Raw genomic sequence first — 19,321 nt, 5'->3', positions numbered from 1 at the left:
CCCCGTGAGAGAGTGCATGCAATCCGGGGAAATTAAGAATGGTCTCAGGAAATGTCAGTAAAATGCAGAGCCTAGCCCTCCCTGTAAAATGCAGGGCCCCTAAATGAAATTGACAAGCAGTTATCAGCTGAAACAGTTTTCTATCCTTGATGTATTGTTTTGTTTCCCAGGTTTTATTCCTTGAACCTCTTGACAGCTGCTCCCCTTGAAAATAAAATTATAAATTTCTTCATATGTGGAATGAAGTCCATTGTTCTACCAAACTAGACTCCCAAATAAACATGACTGGGCATCATGAAAATCAACACAATGGACAAAGCCACTAAAGGAAGGGTGATGTGTCTGAGCCAGAGTCCTAACTGCCTGGGGGCTCTGGACCCATTTGAGAATCTGTGAGAAGCAGTGGTCATTCCTGAAACAAGCAAATGCATAGAAGCACAAAATTTGGGGTGGAGACAATGTTCGCAGAACAGCGTCCAGGGGTTGCCTGAGGGGAAAGAGCTCTGGTCTAAAGGAAGGTGGGCAGTGGGCTCCGAGAGGATTTAACACACCTTATTGTCTGTTCACAATCGGCGGCCAGTTCCCTGGGGTTCCTGGCTGTTGAGGAAAGCGAGTGTGTGGGTTCAGAGAGGAGCTTTAGCTTGGAGCCATGGTTATCAGTGGGAGAAGGAGGCAGGCGGGACAGAAAAGAGGCAATGAGAAGCGTTGCTGGGATCCATAAAATTTCGCGGCATAATGAGAATTTCTAAAAACTGCAAGTCTGAGTTAGCAACGTTATTATACTGTCACCCAGCCTGAACCTTCAAGCTGACAATTTGCTGTGAATTCTTCTTTCATTTCTTTCTTTCTCCTTCCTTCTGGAACCATGTGTATTTTGCCTTAAGACACAAAGGTGATGGTGTAAAAGAAAAGAAGGGTGTGTGAGTGTGTGTGTGTGTGTGTGTGTGTGTGTGTGTGTTTAAATGAAGGAAACATTTGAGGATATACTAAGTGTTGAAATATACAAGAGGTTTCTTACTGGGCTACAGGTGAGGGTTTGGGGATTGCTTTTAATATGTCTTTTAAGATTGTTTTTAATATGTCTTTTCTATTTGGAAGATCAGCATTCTACTTAAGAAACGGAGGAAGGCACAAGCATTTCTTCACTGAGGTCTGTGTGGGCAGCAGGCACCTTGCACTACTGTAAGGCACACGGCATCTGTCTTTCCCTGCCCATGATGAGCTTGTGCTTTTGCACATGATCTCCCCAGACAGTTGCTTCTCAGAGACTCAGAGGGCAGTGGATTTGGGGTCTACACTCCAAAGACAAGAGGCAAAAAGGGCTCAGAAAAATAACCAGTGCCTGCAGGTTAATCTTCTGTTAAGTCTGTGGTCAGTCAGTTTACCTGTTAATTGCCCGAGTTTCCAGTTTCAGCTCTATGCGACCAATTAACTCCATTTCTTCCATAGCCAAGACAGTGCTTCTAATCAAAGAATCCCGGGTCGTGGGTCCCAAGTACACCACAGAGGGTCACTCACCAGCCTGGCTGTCCTTGAGCCACACTCCCCCTTGTCAGGAATTCCAGCCTGCTATCTGTTGAATTCATAACCAGAGTTATCAAGGGGGACGGGACATAGAGCGGGACAGCAACGGAAGCGGTGGGTGGGAAGCGTCTGGAGTTACAGTCAAGGAGACCAGGGATTTCCGTTGAGAGCTCCCTCTTGACTGGGCAAGTTCTGCCCCTCCCTGAGCCACAACGTCTTTCTCTATGAAATGAGGCACTTAGACCAAGCCAGGGGAGCCACTCAACTGCCTTCAGTTAACATAACCATGTGAAGTGACTTCAGTATGTGACAAAGGGAAGTGGTGGGACCTCCGGCTTGAGATTTTTAAATATATGGCCCTCTTAAGGGCATTCAAATTTAATTTTAAAAGTATTTTTACATTTTAAAAACTTTCAATTTGGGAATAATTTTAGACTTAAGAAGTTGGCAAAAATTGCACACAGGTTCACCCATGTTTATAGCAGCATAATTCACAATAGCTAAGAGGTGGAAGCAACCCAAGTGTCCATCGTCTGGTGAATAGATAAACAAAATGCGGTACATACATACAGTGGAATATTATTCAGCCTTAAAAAGGAAGGGGGTTCTGACAGTGCTTCACGTGGATGAACCTTGAAGATATTCCGCTGAGTGAAATAATCCAGTCACAAAAAGACGAATATTGTATGATTCCACTCATATGAGGTCCCAGAGTAGTAATATTCTTAGAGACAGAAGGTAGAATGGTGGTGGCCAGGGGCTGAGGGGAGGGGAGAATAGGAAGTTATCATTTAATGAATGTAGAGTTGAACGTGCGGGATCAAAAGAGTTCTGGATATCGATAGCAGTGATGGCTGCTCAACAATGGAGATGTACTTAAAGTCGCTAAACTGTACACTTAAAACTTTAAAATGAAAAATTTTTATATTCTGTATATTTTACCACAATAAAAAAATTACTCTTTTTTAAATGGCAACAAAGTTCCCATATACCCTTTATCCAGCTTTCCCAAAGTTAATGTCTGACAAAACCGTAGTACAATTTATCAAAGCCAGGAAAAACATTGATATAACACTATTAATTAATCTACAGATTTCGTTCACAGTTTTCCAAGTGTTCCACTAATGTCCTTTTTTCTGATCCAGGATCCAATCCAAGATATGTGTTACATTTAACTGTCCTGTCTCCCTCATCTCCTCTGGTTTCAAAAATTTCTGCAGTCCTTATTTGTCTTTTATGATCCTGAAGGTTTTGAAGGGTACTAGCCAGTTATGGGTTTGCCTGATGTTTCCTCCTGACTGAATACAGGTTATGTATTTCTGGCAAGGAAATTATGTAAGTGATGTCTCCTTCTCAGTGCATTGTATCATGAGGCACATGATTTTGATATGTTTCATCCGTAGTGAGGTTAACTTACATCACTTGGTTGAGGACGTCTCTGCCGGGTTTCTCCACTGTAAAGTATTATTTCTCTTTATCATTATATTTCCCCCACTAATTTTAGCAACCTTTGGTGACACTTGCCAGCCACAATTATTTATGGTGTTTCCAAATGGTGATATTCAATTTCTGTTCATTACTTCTACTTTTGTTAATTGGAATTCCACTGTAAGAAAGAGTTTTCCATTTACCTCTATTCAGATTTAATTTTTAAAAAAATAATCAGTAATACAGAGCCAGAACAATGTCCCTCCAAAGCTCACTGGTGCTCTATAGCCCCAAATTTCCTTTCTTGTGTTAAAAATTCTCAGATGCTTCATGCCCTCCAGAATAGGAAGTAAAACTCCAAGTTCACACCACCTGACAGTGGTCATAAGCACAAATCTTTGGAGAGCAAAAGATAAGCGCACTTCCATTTTCTTTCCGTCTCCCTCCACCCCTGCACCTTTTTGGTCAAGTCTTACCATTACCCTGAGTACATCAGCAGGGTTAAGTAGAGAAAACGTTCAAGAATCACTGAGCCTGGAAAAATGCACATGAAATATTTATGTTTAATTCTCCCTGAAGAATGTGGTTTTTAATGAACAGGAACAAGATCACAAATGCTACAGTGTCCTAAAAGATTTTCATTTGCACACCAGACCCCTAGCCAAACTTGCCGTGCCCTTGAAGTTCATCTAGTATCTGCTTCTCTGGCCTCAGGCCCCCTCCTCCTTTGCCAGGAATGTCCCTTGAGGGCCCTTCTCTGGGCTGCTCCTGGCTGGGGTCACCAGCTGACAGACAGAGCCAATATTATTGCAGAGTTTCAAGTCTGCACAGTCCTAAAAAATGAAGGAATAAAACATTTTTTTTCCAGCTAGCTATTTGTTCCTGTTATCCATTGCTGAGTAACAAACCAACCCCAAACTTCTTAGTATAAACAACAGCCGTTTTATTATGTTCACGGACCTGGGACCAAAGATTCATACAGGGTACAGTGTGCATGGCTTGCTGTGGTCCACATGGGGCCCATTTAATGGGTAATGGTCTGTAGTTCCTCTTCTTGTGATACCTAAGAGAAGAGAGCGCAGAACTTGGTGTGGGGATGAATATAAAGGGAAGGCTCCACGGAGGAGAAGAGAAGGTTAAAAGATGGACAAAAACTAAAGTAACGCAGGAGAGAATAGAAGGTTTGGGGGGAGGGGAGGTGAATGGCATATTACGGAAGAGAAGGTAGGGGAATGGGGAGGAGGACAGTGACAGGGAACCAGCGCTCCAAGTCTGATAGGGGGTTGGCAGGGCTTTTCTCACAAACATTGCCATCCCAGGGAGCCCCGGCACGCACCCCAGCTCTGGGGTCCCTGTTCCAGGGCGCCGCCAGAAGCTAACCACGCCTGTGTCTGTTTGATTCTCCACAGCTCCCCTTCGCTGAAGGCCTGTATCATTTTTATCACAATGGCCTGGCAAAGGCCAAGAGGAGACGCAGCCTGCCCCATCAGCAGCAGCTGGAGAGAGACCCCAGGGTGAGTTTTCCTGGAAACCTGCCTTCTAACCTCTGCTGCGGCAAATGAGCCCATTGTGGGGGTGTACAAGGGAGCAGGCAGGAATTCTGAAGTTAAGGCACTTGACCTGTAGGCCAAATGGATCCCTTGCAGAGTGGTGCTGGGGACTCTGCTCCTCTGTCTTACGCGTAATAATTAAACCCTCGATCGGCCAGAGGTGGGGGAGTAAACAGGAGTACCACCTCTTTTCTGGCTTTTTCTCCTGCACTACCGCGTGAGGACTGCTGGTTGCCCGGGGACATGCTTTGGCCTGCGAAGGATGGGAAGACACCAAGCAGTTTAATAAGTCATTTTATGGACGCTTTCTACTGGTGAATCCACATGCTCTGAGGAGACTGCCATGCCCCATATGGCCAGTGAGCGATCAGCTCACAATAGGCAGTGGGCTTCTCCGTGTCCAAGCATGACTGAAGCCACAAGACCTGCTCAGCCCCTCTTCCCACACTGTTCTTTCTGATCTAAGTCACCCCGTGCCCCATGTCTCTGGAGGCTCATGACTCCCACTTTCACCTCCAATCTTTACCTCGCTCATGGACACCAGCTCTCATTTCCTACTCTCTTTCCCCTCAGAAACCTAAATTCAACCTTCTTGTAACCAAACTTATCATCTTGGCCCTAAAGCAGCTCCTTTTCCAGTGTTCCCACTTCCTGTTTTCTCAGAATAAGAACCTTGGGCGTCGTTGAATCCTGACTGTCCCCACCTCCTCTGCCCTCCCCACACTCATTCAACTGGGAGATTCTGATTTCTCATATGCAGTTCGCCAAGAGGGAAATTAATAATCCAGGCAGTTTGCTCTCTGTACACTGAAGGCTTCATACCCTCTTCCGCAGGACTTGGGTGACAGTGGATGTGCAGAGGGTCAGACGTCTGAGTTAGAGCTTTAACACGAGACTCCTTTGGAGCTGATGGAATCTGGAATCATTCATGTGGGGCTTTTCATGTGAACACTTGACTGGGTTTAATGTGGCCTTTAATTAGGAACACAGATGAAACAGACTCCCCCGCAGATCGCCAACTGACAGGCCACAGGCAATTTTCCTTTAAGTTCTCAACCCAGGGGATCCCGCATTCCCTAGAGTGAAAATACTGCTCTGAGAAGCCACTTTATCTTTGCTTTTGCAGTAAGATCCAAGCTGCCAGTGCTGTCAGCCCATGCCCAGCATTAGTAAAGGGTCTGTTGTAGAAGGTGGCACCATTACCTAAGGGAGGAGCTCTCCTTTCTGTCATCACAGCCTTGGCCTGGCTATATCAGTTCAGTGTCTGGGGACGCCCTTGAGAAGCCCTGGACAGGGATGCTGCCCGTCTCACCTGTGGACCCAGAGTGGGTACCAGCAGACAATGACCACTCTGGGGCGAGTGACACTGGTTTTCCCTATGCTTCCTACCTGCCCCATGATCTTACCCTTTATGGCCAATTTTTTACTTTTATTTATATGATTCTTAAAAGTTCCTTTGGTTTCTTTTCTTCCACAATTAAACACATTGCCCCGAGATCATTCAGAGAAGCACATAAAAGAAATTGGGGCAGAAGGAAAGTCGTGCTTAAAAGGCTTGGATAGGAAAAGAGAACCGAGGAACAGTGAAACTAAGAAGCCATTGTTTGCTTCAGAGAGACTCCTCAGGCCCATTAGATTAAGATTTTCTTATTTTTGCACTTACTTGAAATGATCTTTGAAATGCTGATTCTTGAAGTGTAGAGTGATGTTTATGAAAGAGAAGGAAAGATGGGGTGGATAATAAGGAAGGAAGTCATGTACTGGTGATTCTAATCATTTGTCTTTCTCCTCAAAATAGTATCTATTTTAACCAAAAGGAGCATCCATTCCCCAATGCCCATTATAAGGTCCCGGTAGCCATCTGCCTCTACCTGGTGGGGGTATCCATGTACCTGCCCACAAAGACCAAGAGAAGAGAGCAGCAAAACTAAGGTCATAAATCTCCCGTACCTTTTATCTGCCTTCTCATTAAGGTTAAATGTCAGGGCTGCTGTCAATAATAAAATCATTTTAGGAAAAGAAAGAAAGAATAAAACCTCATAATTCTTTGCAAAATGAAAAAAAAAACCAAGAAACAAAAAACCCTGCTAGTAATGACTGCCTTGTTCCAAAAAACACATTAGATTAAGGCCTCAGTCTTTCCTGCAGGATGTTCTTGTGGTCACCTAATTTTGGCATCGGCTGACAGGAATCGGGTGGCTACTCTTAAACAAAAAGCATTGATGATGAGCAGTACAACAGCAGTGTTATGAGGATTCTGGAAGCCCTGTGGGTTTCTAGACCTTAAACTAAGGGCAAACATGTCGAGTTAGGATACCTCAACGTGGGGTTACCCAAGCACATTCAAACAGGTTTCAAAAAGAGAAGTAAATAGACGTATAGAGAGGAAAGGGGAAGGATCAGGTAGTTGAAAAGGATCCTTTTGTCTCTTGCACAGACGTTGCAAGTTACTTTTCATGAATCAAGATCTTAAGAGCAAGTTGTTTTATCCTCCTCTGAAACATGTTGTCTCCTAGGCTTATCAGCTTTAATCATGCTCGCGGCCCCAGCTTCCTTCTTCCCCTGTCTCTGCATTACTTCCTGGCCTCTCTCACTAGCTGTCCCCTGGCTTGTGAACGACAATACAGAGCCCAAGGAGCCACGTACATAAGTCCGGGAGGGCTTCAGCTTCTATAGACTTTCAGGGCTCCATCTACCTAGGTATCTTTTTAGCCAAAGAAATTACCAAGATCTCCTATCAACCCAACAAATAGAGAAGAAAAAATAGAGGACCAAGCTTACTTTTGGTTTTGTTTTGGCTTCAGAACAGAAATTTCAAGGATGTTTGTCCCTCATTTCACGACTAACTTTTACGTTTAAGGAAAAGAAGAAAATGACTAGAAAGGGATCACATGGACTTTTTGTCCAGGCCAATACAGGGCTGCTTTCAGTATCTTTATATTTGTTCATCAATATTCAGGGCAATAGCTAAGAAAAAGATTCTGGTGCAGAGACTGTCTTAAAGGTATTCTCTTGCCTTTCCATTTCTTTCTGCTAAAAAGCCTAGCATAATGCCGTGTAACATCATTTAGATGCTAAAAAGCAAAAACTGTGTCTTTTTTATTTCTGGGTATCTTTGTATAGTGCAGTTCTGAGCACACAGTAGATGCTCAAAAAGTGACTGTCAAATGAATAGATGGATGGTTAATGATTTTTTTCAGAGTTTTAATCTATGAAATAATATTGTTCATCTCATCTTATGTTTTCACTGCTATTCTAAAATGTACATCCACTAGGAAACAGAAGTATAGCCTTCTTTCTAATGCTTCCTTTAAATACATTCTTAATCGTGGGTAAAAGAAACCAATTCATTTCATCATTTTCAAGTCTTGTCACTGAAAATCCTGTGAGGAGCCAGTTTTTAATTTCCAAAGTCACTCTGTGTTCCTGATCATATTCAAAGTCACAGTGCAACCACCGTAGCAAGAACAACATGTTTGGAAAGTGTGTGGATAGCTAAAATAATTTGAAGATGTCATAAATAAATCCAAAGCTGAAATGAAATAATAAAACCAAAAATTCCTTCTCAGCATCAAGGTCAAGGAAAATAATCCATGTTCAAAACCTCTGTGACATTTGTGAAACTTTAGCTAAGAGCAGCGTCAACAAATCTTAAAGTCAAACCTAACTGAGGTCCACAGTCTACACATCAAACCGCATACGTTCTCCAAGTTCTTGAAAAGCTGCTGGGGAATAGATTTATTTAAGACATTTGTTTCACAGTCCTGTTGAATCATATCTGCTCATCTGACATAGAGAGCATTGAAATGAGATACGTTCAGAGACATAAAGACTCACATCGTTCAGTAACACCCACCAGTTATATGGAAGCCAGATAATTTAACAAAAAATAACCTGAACGTCGTTTGTTGCGAGAAGTTATATTTGATTCAGGAATTACAAACGTTTATTTCCTTTTCTCAGCAACTCTACTAGACCATCCAATTATCCCTTGGGATCATTTTTTTTTTTAAACATCTTTATTGGAGTATAATTGTTGCTTTACAATGGTGTGTTAGTTTCTGCTTTACAACAAAGTGAATTAGTTATACATATACATATGTTCCCATATCCCTTGGGATCATTTTTACACCCGTTTCGAGTCAGAAACTCCTATCGGTCCACTGAAACCTTTTCTCAGTTCCCCGGTCTCAAAGAATGTTTCATGTTTCCTCTGTGTTCTGTACACAGGAGCTGTATCTTCCTAGCTTCTTCCTCATCCAAGTGTATTCACATGTCTTATGACCATAGGTATCAGCCCATGATCACATAGTGATTCACTTTTGTCCTTTACAGGTCTATTCTGAGGGTATTTGTGAGTTTTCAGGGCACTTCAAAAACCTACAAAAGTTAGCTTCACTGGCTAGTCTTCAAAAATCTCATAGAACGATACAATCTGAACAAAAGAGAATTTTGCCTATTCTTTAAAACTAACTAGGGGCTTCCCTGGTGGCGCAGTGGTTGAGAGTCCGCCTGCCGATGCAGGGGACACGGGTTTGTGCCCCGTTCCGGGAAGATCCCACATGCCGCGGAGCAGCTGGGCCCGTGAACCATGGCCGCTGAGCCTGCGCGTCCGGAGCCTGTGCTCCACAACGGGAGAGGCCACAACAGTGAGAGGCCCGCGTACCGCAAAAACAAACAAACAAACAAACAAACAAAAAACTAACTGGACATGACTGGTGTGATCTGTTTGTAAAAATCTGAATAATGAGTGAGTCAGGCTTCCTTTGTCCATGGGACTTAATAATACAATAATTGATATTATTTTTTAATGGATTCATTATCATAGCTGAAACTCAGGTGGTTGACAGAAGCTGGGAATGGCTTGTAATTGCTTTGGGTCCTTCAGCAGTTGAAGCAAGCAAAGAAATTCATTTACCTTCTTCCTCCACAAGTTACATGAAATTTTGTCATAATTGCTAAGCTCTTGGCTTCCAATCCTTTTCAAATACCTAACATCAGTCACAGTAATTTGTAATGATAAGGACAATCCACTTGATGTATTGTGTCTTTCCTTGGATTAATATTAGATAACTGTTTGATCACAGTCGTCCCTCAGTTTCCACAGAGAATTGGTTCCTGGACCCCCGCGAATATCAAAATCGCAGATGCTCAAGTCCCTTATGTAAATTGCATTGCGAAGTTGGCCCTCCATATCCGCGGGTTCCACATCTGCGGATACAGAGGGCTGACTGTACTTTGATTAAAGTTTGGAGCAGAGAAGAAAATACACAATTATGTTCTGGAAAATCTACTTTCAAATAGAAAATGTCGTGGAGAAAAATGCCTTCCCTCACTTTTTGTTTTGGTTTTGACCAAACCTTCCTCCAGTGGGTGTGTCCTCTCCTTACGTCACAGTGACGCATGAGAGTCTCAGCCTGTGGGACTGGTAAAAATAGATCATTTTAGTGCCTTTAAAAAAAAATTTATAAACTCCCCCCGGAAAAACTAGGTTGGCTTATTTGATTGGTTTTCATTTTTATACCTTTTTTAAAAAATTGTTTCTCTTTTTTAGTAGGTTGGCTTTTTTTTTTTTTTTTTTGGCGGTACGCGGACCTCTCAGTGTTGTGACCTCTCCCGTTGTGAAGCACAGGCTCTGGACGCGCAGGCTCAGTGGGCATGGCTCACGGGCCCAGCCGCTCCGCGGCACGTGGGATCTTCCCGGACTGGGGCACGACCCCGCGTCCCCGGCATCGGCAGGCGGACTCTCAACCACTGCGCCACCAGGGAAGCCCTAATAGGTTGTTTTTCAGTCTCATACTTAACTCTGAAATGGTGAGGTTTGAGGTTTTGAGATACTGCTCTAAGAAATGTATAGAAATCCCCTAATTTACCTTCTGAATGTCTTCTTTAGGGAAAAAAAGAAAGCCGATAGATTTAATTATATTTTACTTATTTAGAAACACAGACATGGTGAGTTTATTCTAAATCGTATAGCAAATTCAATAGTGTTTTGAATTTCTGTAGAGCTTTTACTCCAGAGGGCATTCATGGCTGCCTTTTCTCCATCTTCTCCTTTCCTTGTAGCATGAGTTGGACCAACAGATGCTATTCCTTCTTGAAATGGAGGTAACAAAGAGGTTGACGTGTGCCTGAGTCGCACATGAGTTTGAAAGCCCAAAACAGCAGTTCGGATCCCCAACAATGGTGACCATCTTTTCCAACCTGGATTTAGGTCTCTTGGTCAGACAAGGGAGCAACCTATTTGGAATTAGGATTCTCAGGGGGAAAAGACTGTCCATGATGCACGATCATAAGAGCTCGATGGCCCATGAATAAAGCCGTGCAAGTATAGAGTTGGCCAATGGTGGGGTTTGAAAGTGGAATGAAATTCCCTTAACTCTTGGGGGGCCTTAGAGGCACAGATTAGCTGGAATTCCCAAGAGAGATGCCTCCGTGAGATAACAAGGGTTCATGGGTGCACCTGGCATGTCTTTTGCAAACAGACAAACAAACTGGGGACATATGGAACAGAAATAAAGTGATGTTGATGCCAGAGAGTGCAGAATAAGACAGAGAAGGAGAGACAGAGGCACAGGAAACATTAAAAAAAAAATTATAGGGTGCGACTCAGCTCCAAACCCACCTCCCAGCAGTTGTCATGTGACCCCTTCAGTGACCTGGACCTTTCCTGTTCTGTTAACAACTCAATTTTCTATCATAAAAAAGGGAACCACATTGCCTACCTTGAAGAGGCAAATCACTCCGTAAGGCGTGCATAGCAAAGTTTAGCATCATTTCTTCCCTTTTTCCTCTGGTTTTCCCTCCCTGCTTCTCTCCACCTTATTTCCTCTCCTCAAGAATCCAGAAGCAACAAACACACGCTTTTAGAACGTGTGTCTCAGGGTTCAAGAGGAAAGCTGCTTTACAAAAACTGAACTACAAATGCGAGTGAATACCTGTACAGCGCAATCCATTAGGAGGGCATTTGGGCTCATCCCTCTCAACGCCCAGCCAGGCAGCTAGTGACCCTCTGCACGTAAGTGAGGAGAAAGCAATATTACGCTCATGACATTTCTGCAGGAACCAGACCACTGAGTAAGAAGAGGCCAGAGGGGATCTCTCTGGGGCTTCCTCTCAGTTTAATTTGATAACAATTGTAAGACTAGTTCGTGTCTGTTGAATGCTGTTGTCTTAGTTTGGGCTCCTGCAAAAAGCAAACCCTGAGACAAGAACTTAGAAGAGGGTCACTTATTTGGGGGATTGATTCTCAGATGCACAAGAGAACGAGTAAAATGATGGAGGGAAGTGAGGAAAGCAAATAGAGGGTGAGATTTTTAGCAGGTCTGCATTGTAGGCAGCTGAGACTCAGTCCCACTGGGGGCCCTTCAGAGCTGTCCCATAAGGAAGGCGGTTGCCCGATGAGTAATCTACTAGCTCTGTCTCTCATTTCTGAGCTGACCTGGGATGTTAAATCCCTGGCACTTCCGAACTGCCCCGTGCACAGGCTGAACAAGCCTCAGGATGCTGGAGAAAGTCCCCAAGCAGAGTGGCAGATGGAGATGCTTGATGTAAGAAGCTGTTGGCAGTGGCAGGTGAACTCTTGCTGCAAATCCTACCATCCAACCTGTGCTAAGGATTTAGCAGGCATCATCTCATTAAACCTCAGATATCTCCTGCGAATTAAGTGGTATCAGATTCCCAGTTTACGGGTGAGGAAATGCGAGTTTAGGGAGGCTCATGACTTACTGACCAACCTGTGGTTTGTAAGGGGTCCTCACACTGCATGGTGCTGCTCTGTCACTGACTTAGATTTTATAAACTAATTTCCCTCCTCCTCTGCACAAAGAGAATAGTAGAGCAGGAAGATTCCAAAGGAAACATTGATTCAACGCTTTGCCTTGAAGCTTTAAAATATAATTCAGACAAAATAGACCCAGAGAGGGTAAATGACTTCTCTGGGGTCACACGACCATAACTGATGGGGAAGAAATAATAAAACTCACGACTCCTCGCAACACCAGATCTGATTTAAATAAAAAGCTAAATGAGGGACTCCTCTGGTGGCGCAGTGGTTAAGAATCCACCTGCCAATGCAGGGGACACGGGTTTGAGCCCTGGTCCGGGAAGATCCCACATGCCGCGGAGCAACTAAGCCCGTGCACCACAACTACTGAGCCTGCTTGCCTAGAGCCCGTGTTTCGCAACAAGAGAAGCCATCACAATGAGAAGCCTGCACACCGCAACGAAGACCTAATGTAGCCAAAAATAAATAAATAAATAAATAAAAGCTAAATGAGGATTGATACTGCTTATGGACTTGTGATTCTTTAAGACCCTGTTCTCACTAAATAATAACTGGATTCTCTAAATCAGAAATAGTGTAATGGGAAAATACGAAGCTACATCATTGGCTTATGTGATTTATGTGAATTCAATGAACTCAGCTATAAATGGAAAAGTGAAAAAGGAGGGGAAATAATAGGAAGGTGGGCACTTCTGCTCACGATTCTGCTCAACTGGGATATGCCCTGAAGTGGCGTGAATAAGTAGAGTCATCTGAGGATGCAGTCGGCCCCTTTCCCTCCTGACTCAAAGTGGGAGCAGTTCACCTTTCTGGGTGAGAGACTCCAGCGTTTAAAGATGATACTTTTGATGCAAAGTATTTCCTAAGCACACGCCAACGTGTTCGTCTGCTGTGTGAACAATAGGACAGGACCAGATTCCTGTGGAAGGAAATTCCACACGTTTGTGATGTATTGAGGCACTGTATATTGATTTCTAACTTTCCTGAGAAATTTCCAAAGTTCATTTTGACCGTGCATTAGTTTGCACTTTACCCACTTCAGAACTCTATCCCTGCAGTGTGATTTCTCTACAAAAAAGTAAACAAAGATGGTATCTTAGCTTGGATTTCCTGGAAACAGGCTCTGAGGTGGGGAGTTGCATGTATAAAGGATGTTTCTAAGAATGTGGTGTGCAGTGTTTTCGTCTCTTGTGGTTCCCTCCATCCTCAAGCCAACAACACACATCAGGTCATTCCTGTGCTACACGTCTCTCCTTCCTCTCCAGCTTAAGGCTCCTGTGACTCTGCTGGACCCACCTAGATAACCCAGCACAATCTCCCTCTCTTGGTCTTAGCAGATTAGTCACCTTAATTACAACTATGAAGTCCCTCTTACCATGTGATATATCACATAATCATGAGAGTAATGCCAGGGTCTGGAGACCATGGGGGCCAAAATTCTGCCCTGAGCCTTGGTCTTTCTGGAAGAGTTGGCATGCCTCTAGGGTCAGCAGCTTTCTCCAGGCAGCCCAGCTCCCCCGCACTGCCCTTCTCCTGGGCTTGCGTTTAGCTCAGAGGGAGACATGAATCTGTAGGCATACAACCCTGACCACACTTCGAGCCCAAAGGGCAAAGCTGAGAACCCACATGGAGCAGCTTCTGACTTAGCATCCCAGCTGGTGACCAAATTCATTTTCTAGACACCTCATCAGGAGGTTGGCTCAGCGAGTGTACACCTTCATGGGTTACACATTTTGAGAGTGACTTGGCGGCATGTGGAGAAAGGGAAGTGTATTGCGAGAGGAAGCAGAGGAGAGATGCCTTCAGTGGTGCTCTAACCTGTGGGAAAAGCTGATCTGCCCTAATCTGCTGGTTTTATTATTCAGCAGGGAGGACTTTCTGTATCTCCTCTGGGTGCTGCAGATGTGCCTGGCTTCCTGCCTCAAAGAACTGCTGCCAGTGATATAATTAACTCTTTGTGGGGAACAGGGGAGAAGCGTTTACTATGGATTCAGAAAGGCACAGGCAAATCTGCTAAGGAGTAAGCCAGGCTTTTTCTGGTTGTTGTGAGCATATTTTAAATGATCACTCCTGCTCATGCTGCCACGCGTACCAAAAGAGAAGGAAGGACACTCTGGAAGACACCCTTCCAGCAAGCCCAGGGATCTCCGGGGAGTCTTAACTGTCTTTGGGAGAATTCTAAGAAGCTCTAATGCAGAGGAAAGCAACAGGGAAAGAAGAAAGTGCTTCTGTTTCGTCTTCATAACTCACAAGATGATGCCCCTCGAATGGTGAGCTGGCAAACTTTTAGGATTTTCTACCAAAATCTTCAATGTTTTTAAGGCAAATTTCTCCTGACCTGCCTTACCTCATTCGTTCCCCAGCCTTCCCCAAGATGCAAAGGAAATGCCTTTAAATATCTAAAATGCCTCTATTATATCACCTAAAAATAAGCATTTTGTCTACGCTCATTAAACTCACAATATAACTCCGTTAGCTAGTTGCTTGCTAGCAAACCATTTATTTATTCGGCAAGTATTTACTAAGCTCAACTACATGCTGAGCACTGTTCTAAGTACTGGGACACAACAGGGAACAAAACAGACCAAGAATTCCTCCCGTGAAGCTTATATACTAGTGGGGTTGAAGGACAGAGACAAAATCCAGATGAATAAAGCAATTACATGACTGCTGGTGAAGGTGTTATGAGGATAAATAGAGAAAATTGTGAGGAAGAGGGAGTGGCAGGGGAGGGGTGTTATTTTATAAAAAGCATCCAGGGTTGGCTACTCTGGTAAGGTGACATTTAAATATACACCTGAAGGAGGTAAGGAAGGTCTCCATATGGTTGTGGAGAAAGGGCATCCCCAGCAGAGGAACCAGCAAAGGTAAAGGCCTCGTGTCCAAGGGGCACTTGATGTGTTCTGTGAACAGCGAGAACACCAGGGAGGCTGGGAAGATGGGAGCCCGGACAAACAGGGAAAGAAATGAGGTCAGCAAGGAAGCAAGACCAGAGAAGACATTACAGGTCAGGGTAAGGACCTTGGATTGACTGAATGAGATGGGATTTCTGTACTTTGGGGTGAATTATAGATGATGGGGTGGGCATGGGGGTGCACTCTAGAAATCAGGGAGCTCAGTGCAAGGTGATGGCAACTTTTCTGGAAGGATGGTGGAGAAAGGATGATGGCTTAGACCAGGGTAGAAGCTGGTCGAGGTGGTGAGAAACAATAGGAATATTTTGTGAAAGTAGAGACTTCAAATTTGCTGATTCTTTTGTTGACAGATTAGCTAAGGAATGGGAGAGGAACAGAGAAGGCAAAGGTAACTCTAGAGCTATTGGCCTGAGTTATTAGCACATGGAGGTAGCATTTATGTAGATGGACAGATTGGGGGAGAAGCAGGTTGACTGGGAATGGGTAGGGAATCAAGAGAGTAGTTTTAAGCATGTTAACATTTGAGGGTTGCATTGAGCATCCGATTCGAGAAGTAAAATAAGCAAAGGGACTTAAAAATTTAAGATAGAGTTTGGAGCTGGAGACATAAAGTGGGAGTCGCCCACACATTGATAGCATTCAGTGCCATGAGACTAGTTGAGATTATCTAAGAAATGAGTGTAACTAGAGAAGACAAGCTGTGTGGGATGGAACCCTAGGGCATTCTAGAATGTAGAAGCCTGGGAGACGACTGGGGACCAGCGGAGGAGATAGAGAAGGGACAAATAATAGAGGAAGAGGACCAGAGGTCAAGCAAAGACTAATCTAGTCAATGTGCCCTACCTCGTTCACATTTTACCAGAGTATCTTGGCCGTCCCTATGATTATTTCTTACGAACCACTTAGAGATATCAATGGAATATACTTCAGTTTTTCCATCTCTAATCTATTTTTTCTGAAAGAGTATTGAACTTCATGGTGCAAACATGAGATTATGAAATAAAAATGGTGGCATGAATTTTATCTCAACCAGACACTGCTGTATCTGGGCTGGATGGCGTCACATTTGACTCAGAATGGATAAGAACTAAGCTTCTAAAACCTCAAGCCCAGCTAGGCAATATCTCAGAGCCAAGGCCCAGTTCTTTGAGCTGCTGGGTGAAGTTACCGGGAAACAGCCTCTGTTTGACGTGGCAAGAGGAAAATCTGAGTTGGGCATTTCTTTTTAATTTTAAGGAACTATAAAAGCTGTGAGACACATCAAATTTGACAGTAGACCCGAAGGTAAGAACCTTAATCTGCAATTAAGAAATACAAAAATCCAAGCTGTGTTGATTCAACCTTGATCACATTTTCATGGATTTCAGAAAGATAGAGTTCTTTAAAATAATTCCCTGTTAAGATTCAATATCTATCTAGAAAGTAATTCCTCACTCCTTAAACCACTGCTCCAAAGTGAATTGTATTCAACGCTTAGCTGAAGGAGGCTATCGGTGTTCCTTAACTATGACATGAACAAATGGTTAAAATAAGTATGTCTGTCTGGCTAAGATCATGTTTCACGAGGCAAAGTTATGTTTGGAGTTGGATAAGCCTCAGAAAGTTTTTTAAAAAAAACACACTCTAAAACCCTCTTCGGCTATTTTTAAATTTGTTTAGCCATTTTCCTTTTATGATGTCCATTGACATGTTTGTGATCACATCTTCATCCATAAACAAGCTTTGTGCTCTTAAATCTAAGTCAAGGGAATTTAGAAAATGAGAGGAATTGAATTCTTACCATTTCAGGTGGTTTCAAACCCTTTTGGGTTGAGGAGAGGAAATGACTGAAGCCAGGTCTGCAGAAGAGTAAAAGGCAGCAAGACAAAGAGATTCAGGGTCTGAATAACAACAATCCAATTGCTGGAGTTCATCTAATTGGTTTCCCATTATCTGTACCAAAAATATTGTGTTTTCCATCTTCTCTCTGGCAAGTATGTCCCATTTAGCAATAAAGAACTAACTGCCTGAGAGAAAACAGGTAAGACAATTTTCTATTTTCCATTCCCCTTGAACAGGAAGAGCAGCCCACCCCATGTAAAGAATTGCTTAATGGATGTCAGTTTGTAAGGACACCTCAGAGAAATGACAGGAGAAAGCCCTCCCAGGGAGCAGAAGAAAACCAAAGTGGTTCAAATCTATTGTGTGGAAACAGACTCAAATAATTGCCTACAGGGAGAAAAGGAGCGTGAAGGAGGACGTGCAGCTTGAGGTTGTTTTGGGGTTGTAACACTAGCTCTGATACCAGCTAGCCACATTTCCTTGGCAAACCGTTTTATCCCCCAGTCTTCAGTTTCCCTGTCAATACAGTAAAGAGTGTAGAGTAGTTAGCCTCTGGAATGTCCCTTCAGACGTTGATATCTGAGATTCCAGGGGCAACTCTGAAGTTCCTCCAACTGGTTGATGTGAAAGCCAGAACTAAAACCCAGATTTCCCACTAGTTTGTGATCCTTCCTTTGCATATCTTTACTTTCATCTGAGAAATGGGGATTTTCTTTAAACCAATACTCTAAAGTGTTTGGAAGAACTAGCGTTTGTCCTCATCTTTTACAAGAAAATTTCACGTTGTGATCAGAGCCCTAAAATTCCACTTCTTGCCTCAAGGGAAATGCTAGATGATGAGGTGGAGGTTTTTCATCCACCTCAAAGATAATAGGTTCTCTATCCTGTTTTATGAATTGGGACTTGGTGTAAGATTTCATTGGGCAAGCTGGGTGTGATGGAGCAGAGGTATTTCAACTAAAAAAGTTAAGTTCGAAAACTAGTGATTTCTAATTAAGTTCTATTCTCCAACCCAGTCAATCAGTGTGTCAGATCAGGATCACAAACAGAACGCCTAGAGAGGCTGGGCAAATAAGTTACCAGTTGAGGTGGGTTGGGTGTAAGCAAAGCAGTAACTCAAGCAAGAGGACAAATGATCACATTTTCTTCTGCCTCTAGGTGGGAATACAATAGGGAGTGGTGGGGACTGTGGAAAACCAGAGTTACAACCCTGTGAAAAGGAGGAAGCAGAACCTCTTCCTCAGATGATTGTCACCTCACAAAAATGGAGGTCCATGGTTGCCAGATATCCCAGTTTTTCAAGAAAATCAGAAAATGCCAAACTTTGTGCAAAATCTTTGTGCTTCTTAAAAGTATTAGTGACTAAATAAAAAATTCTTAACATGTGAAAAAACTGAAGAAAATCTGTCAGCAGAACAGATTTATCCATGGGACTCCATTTTGTGATCTGTCCTCTTCAACCTCCCGAAACAAGATGACTTGGCATCGGGCAAGTCACCTCTATGACAAGCCCCCGACCTCACAGTTTGCAAAGGTGGTCCGCATAAAAGTTCTTCCTTAAGGCAACCCCAAAGCATCGGGACACAATCCAGGCTCTGCTCTCTGGGGCCAAATCATTTCCTCCTCCATGCGAGAAAGCTCCAAACATTTGAAGATAGTTACCATGGCCCTGGCCCTTCTTCAGAATAAACATTCCTGGTTCTTTCAGATGTTTTCATTGAATTTGGTCTTATTTCCTGGGCTTCCTCATCACACCTCTCTGAACATTGTCTGAGAACTAAACAGACAATCCAGCTACATTCTGATGATGTCAGAGTAGCACTGGAATCTTATTTCCCATATTTTGAAAGCTGTTCTTCTATGGACATAGCATAGGATCACTTTATCCTTCTTTAGAGGTCACGGATCTTATATTGACGAATACTGACCCTACAACTAGCCAGAACTAGTTTCTGCTCAAATATGCTGCAAATCAGTCCGTCCTTGGGATATTGGTCCTAAAGCAAGGACTTAGGTTTAATTTTTGAATGTTTCATCTTAGAGTTCATTATGACCTGTCAAGGTTTTATTGGATCCTGATTCAGTCTCCTTCCTGTCATCTCTGATTTTGATCAACATCAATATCCTCAACCAGTTCTTAATAAAAAAGGTTGAATAGAACAGAAAAAAATGACAAAGCTCAAAACCCTTTGTCCAGGATGATATAGATCTATTACTATAGACCCTAAGGAGTATCTCACACTGACCTCATATTGAAAGGAAATTATAAAGTACCCAAAGCCCCCAAAACAGCATTC

The 19,321-nt window shown here is 43.2% G+C and overlaps 1 protein-coding gene across 2 annotated transcripts in view; it reads left to right on the top strand.

Moving 5' to 3' along the window:
* Positions 1–19,321, top strand: part of PCSK2 (proprotein convertase subtilisin/kexin type 2) — a 214,975-nt gene that overhangs the window by 16,267 nt on the left and 179,387 nt on the right. Inside the window, exon 2 of one of the 2 annotated variants that reach the window (XM_007461791.1) lies at positions 4,362–4,466. The exons of the other annotated variant lie outside the window; for it this stretch is intronic. Within the exon in view, the coding sequence (XP_007461853.1) occupies positions 4,362–4,466 (105 nt within the window). The remainder of the gene's footprint in view (positions 1–4,361; positions 4,467–19,321) is intronic. 2 annotated transcript variants of the gene reach the window in all.

The sequence above is a fragment of the Lipotes vexillifer genome, unplaced genomic scaffold (assembly GCF_000442215.2).
Source record: "Lipotes vexillifer unplaced genomic scaffold, Lipotes_vexillifer_v1.1 scaffold285, whole genome shotgun sequence".
NCBI lineage: Eukaryota > Metazoa > Chordata > Mammalia > Artiodactyla > Lipotidae > Lipotes > Lipotes vexillifer.
Note: the sequence above shows the minus strand (reverse complement) of the source record. Positions and strands in the feature narration are given on the sequence as shown.